General features: G+C 45.5%; 1 protein-coding gene across 3 annotated transcripts in view; it reads right to left on the bottom strand.

The window, feature by feature from the left end:
• Positions 1 to 17,154, bottom strand: part of LOC112987804 (protein FAM219A) — a 102,366-nt gene that overhangs the window by 13,338 nt on the left and 71,874 nt on the right. For all 3 annotated transcript variants that reach the window (XM_064501897.1, XM_064501895.1, XM_064501896.1), the window contains exon 3: positions 2,280 to 2,382. In XM_064501897.1, the coding sequence (XP_064357967.1) occupies positions 2,280 to 2,382 (103 nt within the window). The remainder of the gene's footprint in view (positions 1 to 2,279; positions 2,383 to 17,154) is intronic.

Genomic DNA, 17,154 nt, shown 5'->3' with positions numbered 1-17,154 from the left:
GTAGTGAGTGTGCCAGCATCACACTGGCCTTGTTCACATTTAATTTGGTCTCAGGAGGGCTGGGCATGTTATGCATCCAGATCATTTCACCCTCGAGGCTGGCTCTGCCCTCAGCCCAGGAGGAGACAGAATGGTGAAGGCAACCTGGTACTAGAGGCCAGATGTCAGGAGTTCAGACAGATAATAAAGAGGGGAAGGAGGAGGAGGTGGAGTGAGGGCAACGAGAGCCAATGTGGATTGCCTGAAGGAAAGAAAAGATACTTGATGAGAAAGGCAGACTGTTAAAAAGAGGGAAATAGCTTTGGCTTTTTCTCCTCCTGCAGAGACCAGAGGAAGCCAACGGCTCAGACTTAAAAAACAGCTACAAGCCTGGACATGTTGTACTCCCACTGGAGTATTTCCCATTGGACTGTAACCTTTATATTGTGAAAACAAGCTATGTGAATAAGTTTGTAGGCATTTCTGCCTTCCTGGGGTTGGGGTGTCTATGGCAAGTCAGACCAAGCCATTCTGTGGTACTGCTGGGCTCTGCCCATGGTGCTGCTTGGCTCACAGAAAGCCAAGGGAGCTGGGGGGTGAAGACATGGACCAGCGAGGCACTGTGCCAGACGTCTCCCAGCCGCATGGGAACAACGGAGCTTGGCTACATCTGCTACTAAAGCAACGCCTGCAACCCTGTGCTTTGGGATCCCAAGGGATGCTTTGAAAAGCTCTGCGAAAAGTAACTAAGAAAAACAAGTCTGTTGACAGCAGGCTTAACTCAGTTGTGGCGGGGTCCACATGTCCCTTCAACAGTGTTCAGGTATTCACAAACGCAATAAAATTGAACTGGCTGTTCTAAAGCTTTTGTCTGTGGGCGTCACTGCTTTGCCTCTCCCCACCCAAATTACTCTTCTTTCAATCTGCAGCTCTTAAACAGCAGCCTCTCCTGACAGAAGTCATGAATTTTACAGGTAGGCCCTGTATTCATCTCACCTTTTCCCCCTTACCACCTCTGCCTGCTAATTTCAGTGTTTCTAAGTCTCGCAAGCAGCAAATCTGCCAACATTCCTCTTGGGAAGCTAGTGTGCAGCCTACTGCCAAAAGAATCCAAGTCTTTGTCCTGTGTCCTGCTTATATTTGGAAGACAATGAGGAGCAGTGGGCATGGAAAACCCAGCTGTGTTTCTTGCATTTGCTGAGCTTCTTACTGCCAGTAAGGGCCTGGCTTCTTTATATGGCCTCCAGTTCCAAACACACAGCAGTGAGCAATGCGGCATATTCCACCAACATCGCAGGGACTTACAAATAAAACTTGACAAAGTCTTGGCATGATTTATGACTGCTATTGTGGGTTTTGGGAATTACTTAGAACAAGGAACCTCATCTGTTGGATGTGCTGCATACAGAGAGGCTCTGACCTGCAGCTCCAGTTCTACTTAATGTATGGTAATCCATGCAACTTTCTCATTCATCAATAAACATCCAGCTTTCACGCAGATTCTGCCGTCATTTTAAGTGAGGACCTCTATTAAAAATTGTCACCTTTCCTACAGCATGCAAAGTGTGCCCTCCTGTGGACTCAGGGGGGTTCCTGCCTCTTGAATGCAGGTAAGTGATATGCTATTGTACTGAAGTTTGCTTGGAAAAAACCTGAAACAGGCTAATTTCAGCCAAGAACTTTTTTGTTTCCAGTGGTTTGTTGCACAGTCTGATACTGTCATACAGAGACGTGCCAAAGCAGCTCCAGCAAAGTATGACCACGCTGTTCAAAGTGCAGGGGAGATGTATAGCAAAGCACACAGAGATGTATTATTCGCAAGCCTTCGTTAAGTCAATCAGTATGGGGAAGGGGTCATTTTCAAAACAGAACAGAACTACTGGGATAAAAGCAGCCAGGTCAGAACTAAGCTCTAAAGCAGTTTGCTGTTACATGAAGCAGCACTGCATATTCTCCTGCTGGTAGGATTATGTGGGATGTGAGACTACTCAAAACGTGCAAGGCAACCAGATCGAACTCCTGCCTAAGTCCTGGCTGGGCTGCCTCTGTCTCCCTGCAGGCTGTATGGCCACTGGTCCTTTATTTGTCCTTTTACTGGTCCTGAGCCCAGCTGTCCCTGCCTTTCCCTGGGGATGACATGCAGCACAGCACAGAGCATTTGGGCCCACCAGCTCTGGGAAGGGCCACGGCTGTGCTCGCAGTGTGTTTGGTGAATGGCAATGAACGTTGTCCTTGCCCCACTGTAAGGCCACTAGGGATGGCAGTGTAGAGCGTAGCGGAGTGCTTTTCTAGTCCTTTACCTTGTTCGTGCCATGACGTTGTTCTTCTTAGGCTGCTGATTAACTGGGCTTCCCATGTTGCCGTTCTTCAGAGAGCCCTTCCGAGCCAACTCTCTCTGTTTCTCTGCATATGAAATACAAAGGGGAAAAGCAGAATTAGGGCAACAGCCTGGCTGGCCACCATACAGTTGCAGAAACCTGGATTTGTCAGAGCTGAAAGGCATGGGAGAATTAACAGCCAGGGACCAGAGCTTTCCATCTCCCAGGCAAGGACACCACAAAGGCTGGCCAGGCTGTGCTCCATTCCCTCCAAGGTGACTAGGGACATGTGAACTTGGGTGGATGCAAACAGACCCTGGAGCTCTCTGGTCTAGCTGGACATGAGCCATGATGGGTCCAGAAGTCCTGCAGCAACGTTAGCCTGGCACCAGGCTCCAGGCCAATATACCCTGACCTGATACCCTATAGCAGAAGATGTTGTTGCCTTCCCTGTTTCTCCTCCTGGCAGCCTGTGATGTCCCCAGTGTATCTTCCTTTTTTATCTCACATTGAATCTTGGGGGCTTTATTTCTTTTTTTTTTTTAAAAGAAGTGAAACATTTTGCAGCTGTGTTTTTAAACAGCGTATAATTTGTTTAATTTTCAGAGCATGTTCTAGCTGCCAGTGAGATGTAACCTTAAAACTGACAGTATGTGGAGGGGTTTTTTGGTGTTCACTGCAAGAGGGGATTTAAATTATCTTTTCATTGAGGAGAGACTATTTCTTCGTAATAACTTCTCATCACAGGAACACAACTAGAATTCAGGTCTGAGAGCCTCAAAGCCTAAGCCTTTTGTGGATTTGCAATCTTTGTGTTGTACTAACACATCTCTGCCTCCAGCAGGGATGGGAGCCTATGTACGATGGGTTACCATGTAAACATTAAAAAGCCCTGTGCCTGGAAAATCTTACACAGTAGAGGCAGAATGATGTACAGGGTGTTTTTTCTCCTGTGGTTTACAGATCTTGCCCTGAATGCAAGACAGCTGAATGGGAGATGGGTAGAATGTGAAGGATGACCTCCCTGTATTTTCACCTTTTTTTTCTGTCTGTTTTGATTCAATTTTCTCATTCAATTTCCTTCCTTATTTCTTTGGGGAAATTAGTTGGGTTGAGTTAGCAGCTAACCACAAGAGCCAAGCTAATTGCCCCAGTCTCATCCTGCAATGCCAGGTGAGGCCTGCAGAGCAAAGCAGTGTGAGACCAATGAGGAAGGAAAGAGCCCAGTTAAATAGAGTTCTCCAGAGTGTGAGAAAATGTTGGAAACTATTCTTGGGCTGTGCCTGAATAACAAGGATTTACCAGACTGCTACCTGGGGAACCTGAATAGTGAATTTGTTTTGATTCTGTGTCCCCTGTGGTGTATGAAAAGTGTTTATATATATATATATATATATACACACACACACACACACACATATATATATATATATTTTTTTTTTCTCCTGAAGAATTTTTTATCTCCCGTTGAGGGAAAAGCACCTGTAACTTGTCTTAGGAAAGCTGCAAGCTTGCAAGAGCAAGATGGGCAAACTCCATCCTTTCCACAAAGATAAGTGTGGGGGACACATGCCCAAAGCCGCCTCTTTTTGAGGGACAAATAACCAGCGGAGATGCTTAGATACTATGGTGATGAGTGAGGCTGAGGAACCTGCAGAGAAGAGTACATACTCATACGAGCCATGCCCAGTCCTGCTTCCGCTGACAGCAGGGGCGAATAAATGCTCATTGAAGTCGGTAGGAAAAGAATCAGGCTAATAACTCTCTCTGGCATGAGCTACAAAAAGACTGATACAGGATCGAAGTCAAAACCTTAAATCAAGGTAATTTCTCATGACTGTAACTTGCAAATGCATTGGTTATCTTTGTCTCCAGAATAAAGACCTGGTATTTTGCAGGCCACATGAATTTCACTATTCAGACCTAGCGGGATAAAGCAGGGTTTTATGGAAGCAAATGTTTACAACCCTACATACAAAAAGACTTCCACCCATCTATACCAAAAGCTCTAGCACCGACCACTAATACACATCCTTGAGACAAGCTGCCAATACTTTAAGAGACTGTATAATTCACAAAAGCACCTGACTCAAAAACAAGGTTACGGGTTTCATTTTCTGTCAAGACAGTTAGGCCTCCCTGAGCCTTTTAAATGGACTGGCACTCTCTGCCTTCTATTGATTACTCAGTACAAGCACTAATACTGTTTTTCAATTCAGATTACTCATTTGGTTGATGAATCTGGACATTAGCTAAGTGTCTCTTTTCTCCAGTAGGTCTTCCTGTGACTACTTTCATGTTCCTACGGAGTGCTGTCGCACAGTGTGGATCTGAATGATATGATGTTACCTATTTAACCCCTTCTTTTACTTATTTAGTGGTTTGGAGTGAACATTTCCAAAGCAATATAAATGTCATTGTCACATCCGTGCCCATGTCCCCAGCCAAATTTCTTAAGCCTGAGACAACAGTTCAGCTCCCTCTTGGATGCTATGAATGCTGAGCCCAAAAGCAAGGAGTTGCAGGAGGGAATGGGAGGTGTACCCAGTCCTGGGGTGTTAGGACAAGTTCTGGGAAGGTGATGGAGACAGGTATGGGTTGCTCCAGGCTTTGAGGCTATCTAAGTCTTCTCAGTATTATGAACTACTACTGCTGACACCATTTGCGTGCACCCAAGGGACTGTTTAGGTGCCTGTTTCCTGAAGTAAGTCTGGGTTATAAATTCCAGCCTCATACACATGAAGAATAAGGTGCATCAGAATGGGGCCCATTTTCTGTTTGGTGCTTCCTACTGCTTCACAGTTGGAGTTTGTGGACCCCTTTTCTAGACAGTGAACTCTTTCCTGGGCTTCCAAGTCTTTTGGTTCTGGCCCTCAGACTTTTGTTTGAAGGCCAAGACTCCAGACTCTAAGTACCTGAATCCCTTTTACAAATGTGACTGATTTAGGCACTTCCGAAAATGTTACTTTCAGGGCCCAGCATTTTAACAAAAAATTGTCAATTCACAAATTAAAGTCGTTTCACACAAGCTGCAATCAAACACATAAACAAACAGTCAAAAGAAGGTGAGAGAAGGGACCACAATCTAGTCATGATAAGTAAACATCTTTCTTTTATGTCTGCCTCATGGTGGCTGATGGTACACCCAAATGAGCATGAACCCCAACATCACAACCCTTCACTGAGCCAGTTCCGCTAAACCTTGTGTGAAATCAGGGAACTAAATGTCTGGGCAATTTTCTTGGTTAGGACTTTCCTCCTGAGTTGTCCTAGACCGTCCGGTAGAGTAGGAAAGTATTCCCCACCGGGCTTGGAAGAGATCTCTGTTTCCCCCAGGCTTCCTGCAGCCTCAAGGCCACTGCTTAGCTTGAGACATTGGGCAGATGGTATAGGCGTAGCTTGTCTTCAGCACCTGGGAATTTCTGGCACTGGTTATGACAAGGCTCTCCATGTCTAGGACTGTCTGTGCTGCCCGCTATGTTCCAGTACATGCAACAAGCTTCCAAAAAGGCAATGCAGCTTGCTGGAAAATTGATTTCAACTCTACAAAACTGTCTAATTCTGGGCAACTCTCAGGCACCAGAAGAAGGTGGAAGGGTTGTTAACAGGCACTCCTGCCAAACTGAGAGAAAATGCGACATACAAGAACAAATGAAGGAATGGAAGTCAGTGATTTTCAGAGGCTGGTTATGTCATGTCTTGTGAATTTGCTCTCTGACGATCGGTAAAAAGCTGATATAATAGACATACAGGGTGAATGACAGAGACTTACAGATATGGGAACCAGAATGAAACAAGGCTGTTCTCCAGCTATTTCAGAGAAACCACTAAGTATTGGCAGTAAAAGGGCAGTATAATAGCAGAGCTCCACTAATGCTCTTTACATTCCATTTGCAAGTATTTGAAATGAGTTGTTCAGCTTCCATTTCACTTAGCTGAAATACTTTTTATTATGATAGCATTTAGCTAAAAATTCACGTCTATATGGTTTGTCATACCCTTTCCATGAAGCAGTTATGGGTGACCAAACATGCTGTGAGTACAGACGTGATGGCTGGCAGAGCCAACAGGCAGGCATCAGCAGTATTGGCAGGGCTGGTACAGCTGGGGGAGAGACAGCTTTAACCAAATCCAGGTTCCTGCCAGCTTTTTACTGATTTTACAGCCAGACACTTCATCAAAGAAGCACGATACAGCAGAGGAACTTGGGAGGGTATGAAGCAGCTTGCATGTGCCTCCGACATTAAGAAGTATGCTCAATTAGGAGTCTGAAATTCCTGCCTGATCATTAGCAGGGTAGCCATGTTCGAGTAATCTACCTGGCTCCACGCTTGAGTGGAGCCAAGCACCATTAGCTCCGGAGAACGGAGACAGAGACAATGCTTTCAGCCTGATGCACTGGGGAATCTGTCTGCACCAGTTCCACTTAGGCTAATCCTGGACATTGTGTCAGAAGAAGAACACATGGAGCAGCATGTGTGTGTATGTGCACATGCATGTGTGTGTGCATGCGTGTGTGTGTGTGTGTGTATATATATGTCCCCAGGATCATTCTGGCACCACCACACTGCTCTGAACAGTACGAGGGGCAGCCCTTTTGCAAGGCCTGCCAACTACCCTGTTACATCTCACCTCTCCTTTCTTGCCCAACTTGTCACTCCATCTTGGAGGCACTTTGCCCCCTTACAATGCTAAAACCTTTAAAGCAAGAAGATGAATCCATTTGATGGATAAGCTGCTGCCTTTGTGCTAGCCTCACACTAGCCTGTTCTCTCCCTCACCCCACCTGTCCCATTCAGCATCTGCTCCAAGTGCTCTTCAAGGCAAGCCCTACCGGTAACAGTAAAACAACCAGGAAAGCCCAAGGAGCCTTCAATAAGACAGGAATAACTCCTAAATATAATGGAGCAAAGGAAATAGATGCCTCAGACACAATCAGGCACATAATTTGTCCAGCCCTGCATCCTGTTTGACCATGGTCTCACGCTACAGCAGTGTGCAAAGGTCTCAAGTAAGATGGTGCCCCAGTATGCTAAGCACTCGGCAAATGGTTCCTGCCCTTGGGTGCTTTCACCTGGCTAATTTAGGATGTGTCAGAGGACAGGCAATAACTGCCTGGTGACAAATGGAGAGAACCCTCCCACAAGAAAACTCAGAAGAACTCGTCTAAGGGCAGAGGTTGAATTCACCCTCTAATTGCCACGGGGGAAGTCAGCCTATCGCTGAGTGTTAGATAGTCACCTAACCAAGCCCCAAAGAATGAGTTCAAGCAATACTGTATTAACCAATGCAATTTAAAATGGTTACCTGTTGAGTTGCCTGGATGTCTCTAGCTCCTTTACGATGAGGGATGATAAGTAATGGAGAATATGATGCAGAATGCACTTATATGAATGTGTCTGTGTAAAAAATTGGACTTGAGCAAATCCTTACAATGAATTCTCTTGGTTTCAGTCTTTAAAGAAATCATAACCAGTTTCAATAACATTTTCCTGTCTTTTCAAAATGAAATGCTGAACAGTTTCTTTTGTGCATGTTTCTACGTGTGGCGTTGGTTTTGTCTATGTTCTGCCCAAAAGCAGAAATGGCAAGGATGGCCATATGCTTCAGTCTCCTGCAGAGCTGCTCATTTTGCAAATACTAAGCAGAAAACTCAGAAGCATGCTAAACATTAGCCTGTGCTATGTTGAAGAGCTATGCTGAGGCCAGCCTCCCCATATCTATGCTTACCATTTGTCCCTAGATACCGGCTCTAGCTATGGTCAGACAGTTGTGAGTGGAGGCAGCACTGTGGTGTAGGATGCCATTGACTCTCAGCTGAGCCACAGAGCACAGCCCCGTGCATCCTCCTTGTCTGCAGCAGCCTGACAACAAAAGCCGTTCAGTGTCAGATTAGGCTGATGTGCTTCCTTTGCACTGTGGGCTGGAAGCATGCAGGCACTGGCTGCTCCTGTCTGTCTGCTGAGAGCCACAAGCTGAACCTCGCTCACTCAGTTGCTTTTGAGCCTGCCTGACAAGGAGGAGACAAAGCTTCCTGCTACGGGGACACTGTGGTGTTGGTCCGTGGGATTTCATGCGGTGGGAACACAAAGAGAAATGAATCCTGTGTGACAGAACTGTATTTTTCCAACTTCAGGATCTATGAAATGAGATTTTTGGAGGTATTTGTCCCTGTGTTCCCCACTGCCAGCTGAGACCATTTCAGAGTTTGAAGACTGCAGCAATTCCCTGATGATTTCTACCTTCTCAAGCAAGCTGAGAATTTAAATTACACAGTAAATAAAATTAATCTGTCTGTTCACATCCTGCTGAATGATCAGCAGAGTCATAAGCAAAAGGTGGGAGAAAGAACGAAATGCTGACTACAACTTCCACTTCAAACCCAAGTCCCAGTTTCAGCTCACTGCATCATTTAGCTCCAGGACATTAGCATGCATCTAGTCAACACTGAAACTCTCACTAACTTTCACCTCTGACAGAGAGTATTTGTCAGCTAGGACTGTGTCACTTCTTGGAGAGGTTCCAGGGTACATTTCCCCCGAATCTGCCCATCAATAGGAGCTTTGCATGCACACTGAGGAAGGCTGTATAGAAGGGAAAGTGAAAGAACCCTGTGTGGTGTGGCTGCGCTGATCCCGGTGAGGGCTGTGCTCCCTGCAGAGACTTGGAGAGAGGATTTGGGACCACATGGGTAGTATTAGCACAGCCGATGGCTCTGCCTCCCAGCATCAGAAGGCAAAAGAAAGTGATTTTTACTAAACAGGAGTAGCAGGAATGAAAAGGATCTGTCTGTGGCCAGCTCCCTGCCCTGAACACAGGGAATTCAGTCTAAAGAGGATACGCACTGAGCACCAGTGTTGATTATTCAGAACAGTCTTTTGGAAATATGATTGTTTTACCCAGCTTCAGGAAAGAGTCTTCAGATAACCAAGGGTTAGATTACTAAATCATCCAGCTACCAACTTGGGTCAGTTCTGCAAGCCACAGTATTTTTAGCTGAAGTGCCTCATTTTTGCTGACCCAGCCACACTTGGGGAAATTAGTGAACTACGTCTAATTGTGAGAATTGATTAGCAAGAGCAGGCATATAAATCTGTGTTCAAAGGTCCCTCTTGGACCAGTGTTTTAAGCACCCAACTAGCTGCATTTCTTTATGTTTTGCTGAACTGGCTGCTATTCTGTCCCCTTGGCACAGATGAGAGCTGGCACAAACACAGATGGGCTTTGAGTGGTTTTAAGCTACCCTGAAGGTCTGACCAGACACAGAACTGGTATCCAGGGAATACAAAGGCCATGTTTGCATCCTTCTGGCAGTAAATGAGGCTGCAGCTCTTAACTTCTAATATAGAAATTCTAATACAGCTCTTAAGTTCTAATATAACTTCCATATAGAAGCACTGCAACAAGAAGTCAGTGCATTACGTGCACAGCAATGTGGGCCTAATTCTTGGGAAGACAAGGGGCTGGAAACGCTCTCTTCTAAAATGCTGGCTGCACAAGTTCCAGAGAGGTTTCTTTATGGCCAGGCTGATCTTACTATTCATGTCACTCTTCAGAAAGCAGACACTGAACTACAGTGTCATGCTATTCCTTAGCACAGAGGAGCATGGGAAAATGATTGCTCCAGACCTGACCAAAATTGTAATCTGCTTATGCCACAATTGCCTCCAGAAGTGGCTTTATGTTCCAGCAGCATGCTAACGCCCTGGATGACAGCAGGCCCCCGGGCCCTAGGCACACTGCTTCAGCCCCAAAACTCATACATCTGACCTTCATATAATCATTGGAAGAAACGATTTTTCTATTTAGATCTATGACGGGGCTTTGACGTGTAGGAGAGCAGGGCATCCATTGTGATTAGCTACCTAGCAAAGAAAATTTCAGCAAAAGAATTTACTATTACTATTCCTATTTACAAAGAACATTTTACTTGGTGGCATGGTATAAGCATGAACCATCTCTGTGAAACAAAAGGCTATGTTTTAGTGACAGGAGAAACCAGTTAACTGGTTTACCTTAAAGCTACCTAAAGTATCTATAGCAGCAGGGAAGTAAAGAACTGAGATTCTTGGCTCCCAATTCCCCGCTTCGTCTCATCCACCACTGTCAAAACTGAAAGGTACAAATTGCATCAGTTTTATTTAAATGTATTTTTTTCTTCTTTAACATTTACCTTCCAAAAGGGTTTTATTTGGTATTTTAAAGTACTTTTGAAAGAATAAGCTTCCTACCAGCCAGAATAGCAAAGCTGGATATCTGGTGGAGTGTTTGCAACCTGGCAAGACTACCTGAAAAGTTTCGGTTTATAAACTGAACTCTACAAAATATAATACATAAATTAGAGCTACTCTCTCCCTTGACATATTTTAAAGGGACCAAGAAAATTAAGTTATTTCATCTGGAAAGAACTTCTGCAGGTGAACACTCACCATTTCTACTCAACTGAACACAGGTTTAAGACAAACTCATTGGCTTGGCCTGAGTCTGCTGTATGGTGTATCAGATAAAAAAGAAGAAAAAAAAAGAAAGTAGTCCATTAAATGAAATTTAACTCTATCAATAACAGCTCTCTTCATTTGAAGTGTCTCCTATGCTAACAGCACAGTAATAATCTACCAGATAAACAGATTTAATATTAGTACAGATCGGATTTGTTATGTGATGAGTCCTGGCGTTCTACGAAGAAGCATTAAGGTAACCAGTGCATGTAGTAAGCATGGTGTGCATTAAGAGTGTAATGCACAGACAGTAAAAACTTGCTTAGCCAAAAGATTTTAGGAAATATTCACGGCCGCCAGTTACAGAGGAGATCAACGCATAGAGCATATTTATATAAAAAACACTTGAATGGAGCCTGACATAAGTAGGCTTGAACTGCATACACACTTAACCAAATTTACATGCTTGCATGATTCTAAAATACATAATAAATGATAGGCCTATGGCAGAGAACTTGCATTTTATAGCCTATAAAAATTATAGATTTAATTCGTTTTTAAAATGTAGCTGCAGAAGCTTTCACTGGCTGGCAGATACCACTGCTTGGAATGACTTGTTGCATCCCCATAGTAGCCAAAACAAACAAGGACAGAAGTGCTAATGCTGCAGGCAGCAGGCAGGCTTGGAAGGGATCTCACAGGGTGCCGACTCCAGCATCCGGCTTGGAAGGGACCTTTGGACTTTTCCTGTTCCCAGCACTGGGCTGCAGCTTACAGCTGCTGCTGCATTTCTGGCCTCTATTTAATAGCAAAATATCAAATATTTGATTCATTCAGTTTTATCATCTGCTGCACAGGGTTTCTACAACCCTATGCATTACAAAAACAATTCTACATTTTCTACCTAAAAAAATGAAGGCAGAGGGTATAATCCAACCAGGTCAGTTAACAAACTGAATGGATGCTCCTCATTTCCTCATGCTTTCACAAATCCCCACCCTGTAGCATGGCACTTACTACTTTCTTCCCTGAGAAAGGGAAAGAAAGAGTGTTATTAACTTTGCCGTGCAGCCCTACAGATATTTTACTAGCTAAAAGAAGGCTTTTAGGCATTGTTTCATTGGACATGTTGCCTGTCTACTATGCATCTTTGTGGGAAAACAGGATACGCACTGCCCGGGGTGCCTCTTCCTGCTGTTCAGTTGATCAGCCTGAGTTGCTAGTACTTGGAAAAGCAGCAGCTCAGCTAGAGAGCCTTCCTGCACAGCTGGCCTGCTCCCGTAACCGGATTACTGACCTGATCTCTCTGTTAGCGAGACTTCCTTTGTCTGGAAATTTGACAAATAGCCTTAGAGCTCAATTAGTTATTTAATAAGTTTATGATTAACCAATCTGCTGATTAAGCTTCTGTTAATTAGGTGGGCAGGAATTCTATTTCAGAGGGATACTGGCCCCTAATTTAGTACATTTGCTCTTGGAGCAGGGAGTGGGATCTCTGTGGAAGCCCTTCTTCGCCGCATGCCACGATGCTTCCTTCTCTCTCTTGCTGCAGAAGTACCTGTGAAAGCTGCTTGGGTGGCATGTGGGGCTGCTGCCAGATCACCGGGGCTTGGTGGCCCATGGGGACTGCTCAGGATAACAGCTTGGTATTTATATTTGGTGCAGCTAAAATACTCCCATTCCTCTCTTTTGATCTCTTGCCAGACAGCATGGAGGGAGGCAGCCACAGTTTATCTAGGGCAGCTGCAGACCCCACAAGTACGTTTTCAAAGAGTCTAGCTTGTCATTTTGACATCCGCGTTGCTCTCATATGGATTTGGGTAGCTGGCCCCCCTCAAGGGAGAAGCATGAACTCCTTTCTTTTTTCTCTTGGCAGAGGCTCAGAATGAGCTCTTGGCTTCATCTCTGGCTTTCCACCCTTTGCTGCACGCTCTGAAGGACAGAGCCAGCCGGGTGCTGCGACCTACTCTGCGTGCAGTGCCCTGGCAAAGGGGGCCAGGGCTCTACAGTCTTCTCCTTCCAGCTCTGACCCTGTGTTGGAGGAGAAAACAGAACTGGGCTCAGGAATTTGTCTCAAACTATCATAAATGATTAAACCTTTTCCCATCCTCAAGGGACTCTCTATATCCTTTCTCAGGCAGGGCTGTTATCTGGCAGTGTTAGGGAGTAGATGGGCCTATAACCTCCCAGGAGCCTGATGACACTTTCTGTTACCTAGAAAGACTTGCTGGCCAGAAGAGGAAGGAAAGGGTTTTGGAGCAACAGCCCCTCACCGTAGTTTTGCCTCCTCATGTGTCAGTTGCCTTGGCCATTGCAGCACACCTGTTCTGCAGCTTGGGAGAGGATGGGTAGGGAAGACGCTATTCCATGCTCCTCAGTGTCCTCCTCTTCCCAGAGATGGGATGAAGGCCTGAGGGCTTGGGAGCTGACTTTTCCTTCCACCTCTCAAGGGGACTGGTGACAAAATGCAGCCATGCCTTGGATGGTGGAGGGAAACAGGACTGTCCAGAGAAAGCTGATGTCCCTGTGAAACCCCTGAGAAAGGGGCTTGAAAGACAAGATGAAAGGAGCTTCCTGGGCCCACGCTTGCTGGCTGCAGCTGTTTTCAGTGCTGCATGAGGGGAAGTGGAGCTGGGGGATGAGGGATGTCATCCCAAAACACAGAGCCTCATGGCTGGAAATCAGGTATGTGTGCTGTCGAGCCGAAGCCCTTGTCAGAGATGCGGCAATGCTGGTGGTAGGGAGAGTTCAAAGGGGCTCAAGCATGAACCTGACCAGTGCCAAAGACAACAATACTGTACAGGTAAAGATGATGATAGCTCCTATAATATAATTCTGATGTCAATGACTTTAGGATTTTAGGAGTATTTTGATGCTGATGCACTTCAAATCTTTCTTTTATCACGATAGTGCATGAGGGAGTGAGGCTTGGAAGTGGTTTGCTGACACAAGCTGGCTGCGGCTGGAGTGCTCACTCGGGGCTGCGGTTATGGCAGTTCCCTCCCACCGCTGGTTGCTGCCACACACGGTGGACAACCTGACCGACAGAGAAGGGGTGCTAAGGCACAGCTAACCTGAGCAAGGTTTAACATTGCTTTGGGGACTGTAAAAGGGAGTCTGAGGAAAGGGGAGGAAGATATAAACTAGACTCTGAATGTCAGACCCTTTGTCTCACTCACCATGTTTCTAATCTTATCGCACAGACTCAGCTTCTTTCTCTGTTTTAGGAGGAATATCTCTAGCTCACCTCCACCAAAGGCCTGATGAGATCCCATTGATTGGCAAACGAGTCCACCTCCTCCAAACAGCAGGCAGGGGAGGTGTCTGACGATGCCTCCCAGCTGTGCGCTCTCTCCACGATAGCACTAAATGAGACGGCTCACAACGCTGCAGCTGCAGAGTCCCTGCTACCTGACCCGCTCTGCTAAATGACCCAGTGAGGCAGAAATCTGACATTTTTACCTCCCTCCCTGATAGCCAGCCATATTCACTGAAGGGAGGAAAAATACTAACTTGGATTTGCTTATCAAAAGATCATTAGCTAAGAATTTTCTACAGTATTTCTAAGAGAAAAAGGAGGTGGCAAACAAAAGCAATGCTGGGATTACTGTAATTTCTGTGTCCCTTAAATGCTGTGGTCAGGTCTGCACTGGGTCACGATGCACAGGTATTCAGTCTCACTTGGCACAATTCATGAGCTAAAATTGCCAACTGCAAATAAACATAAGGTTTATTATGGTATAGCTACATGTTTGGCTGCCTGACTGGAGTTGGAGGTGAAATGAGAGGAAAATAAGAGTTGTAAGAGTAGAAGAAAAGAGAGAAACAGCCTGAGTACCTCAGCAAGCAAGGTTTTATTGCAGTAGCAGTAAGGAACTAATGAGTGTGTGTATAAGACATAGTTCCTTGCCTGAGGAAATTAAGACAGAAAACAGGCTGTGCGTAAGCAGTACAGGCAGCTAAAATCATAGCTGTTTCAGTGATGTACAGTTCTTGTTGATTCCAGCTTCAGTTTGAACTATGTTTCAATAATTAAGATTTACAACAGGTTTTAACTTTTACATACAGCTACTTAAGCACAGAGAAAGCAGGTAGAATTTAATGATGAAAAAGTGGAATGAGGAAGGCCAGCTTTTCTTTCCTGATAAAAAACACTCAGTTTCGCCAGAGTCAGTGCTAATTCCAACCCCTTTTAAAGGACTTTATAGCAAATGACCTGCCTGCCCTTCAGCCAGGTGGTGCTGCTGGATGGACAGGCAGAGGGGAAGGGAAGGGAAGGGGAGGGAGGAGGACTCGGCAGCGGGGAGAAGCTGGCTGGGTATCACACATTTGCCGGTGGACTGGGCAGCAGAATGTGCAAGGAACAAAACTCTGCAGACTGTAATTTAGAGCAGAAGAAATGAGGAGCTGGGGACTGTCATCTTCAGGCATGGTGGTATCTGAGAGAGCCTTTGCTGAGATACAAGCCTGTCTTTTTTGGGTAAACTATTTTTTTTAAAGAAATACTAATTTGCTTGCTCATAATTTGTTTTGAATCAAGAACAGAGATTTCCATTACCAGCTAACGGCATGCTAGGCTAATAATATCAATTATCATCTTTCTGTCTCATTATTTCTTTCTATACAAGTATCAGCGACCTTAAGTGATACTGCTTCTCAAATTACCCTGGGGATGGAAAGTAAGGGTAACGGGATTATCTATCTTGGAGAGACTTCAGTGTGAAGCAACATCAGAAATTCTCTCTGAACGCACAGGCTGGAGCATCTGCAGGAGATGGTGCGGGGGAATGAGGTACCAGTTCCCCTGGGGGAAGAAGTCCAAGGAAGTGCAGGGAGGATGAAGCAGCCACACACACATCACACACACGTTGTTCAGTAACTCTTAAAGCCTAGAATCTCTTTCTCACACACAAAATGCTGGAGAGTGCCTGGCTTTTGCCAAGATCCAAATAGAAATAGCCTTAACATCCAGATTTCCTGACAGTCTCTCCACCCCAGTGATTCTGGCTCATGCAGTGCTCAAAGAGGACTGGGAAAGGCTGTGAGCAGAGGGAAAAGTTGCAGAAAATAATACTCCCTGCTTTCAACAGGCCTTTGTGGCTGCTAACAGCTGCACTTGCGAGGTGAATGGAAGGGCAATGCCAGGCTTTGGGGAAAAAACAGTCTTAGCTTCTCTCCAATTCAGCACCATCAGAGATGTGGAGGCAGGCCAGGGATTGACAGCCTTGTCCTTTCCAGGGATGACACTGGAGCAAAAATTTTGGAGCACTAGGACCTGCTGGGGCAGCGTGCATTTTGGGAAGGGGAGAGGAAGAATCATGATTTCCCAAACATCCAATACATAACGCGGCAAAGCCAGCTGAGCGAGGAGATGCTCCCTGACTTGTAGCACACAGAGAGAATAAAAATGAGGAGAACAAGAAAAACAACTCTAGCTGGCGTTTTTCTATCCTCTGCATCCATTCCCCAGGCACCTTAAGTCATGTTAGTTCAGACCAACGGCAGTAAGAAGGTTTCCTTCTACCAGCTCTGCAGGGGCCAGTAATCTATGCTGGTGAGCGAGCTGCACCTCCTCTCCTGGCCACGCTGACAGCGCTGTCAGAGCAGTCCTGAGGGCGTCATCTCTGCGACAACATCCGGTGGGAAAGGCACAGACAGGCTTTGCTCTTTCACATCCTTCTGGAGAGCACAGTATCGGAAACTGGGGACAGAAAGTCTTTTCTTCTGTAAATTGAATCAATTTGATGCTTAAAGCCAGTGGACTGGAATAAACGTGAGCCCCAACAAAGTGCCTCTGTTCTGTCTGTGCTGGTGATGGTGCTTCGCAGCAGCATGTGGCCTGCTGCTCTGGGCTGACTCTCTTCTGTGGCAGGGTGACAGCTTTAGATTTATTGCTCAGATGCTAATAATGAAACTTTGCTCTTTGAGAACAGAAATTGCAGTAACACAGAGAAGTACAATTTGGGGCTAAAACCTATCAAACTTGGTGTATGCCAAAGGCCTTCAGCGCTTGGAACAGTGCCTGTATGGTTTTCTCACTTCAAATGTTAAATGCACTCTGCTTATTTTGGTTGACCTCACAGAAAATCATACTTACAATTCACTGCTTGCTCCATAATCTGGCCAGCTGCACAGACCACAAAAGCACGGATGCTTAGGAAAGACAACGGATGTCCACTGATGACAGTGTAAGGTGCTGGGGACTTGGTAAGGCATTATCCTGAGAGAGTTCACGTGTACCAGGTATATCTGATGGTCTCCAAGTGAAGCCACCAACCAGGACTGACCAGCTAAAATGATCTCCCTAACTTGCTGTCTCAGAGAAGATTTTGGTAACTAAAAATGTCTCAAAACATTGTTGGGTCAAAGGAACAAAGTGAAAGTAAATGTCTTGGCAGATGGTTCCCATGGGTCACTCT

This window comes from Dromaius novaehollandiae, chromosome Z (genome assembly GCF_036370855.1).
Source record: "Dromaius novaehollandiae isolate bDroNov1 chromosome Z, bDroNov1.hap1, whole genome shotgun sequence".
NCBI classification, from domain to species: domain Eukaryota; kingdom Metazoa; phylum Chordata; class Aves; order Casuariiformes; family Dromaiidae; genus Dromaius; species Dromaius novaehollandiae.
Note: the sequence above shows the minus strand (reverse complement) of the source record. Positions and strands in the feature narration are given on the sequence as shown.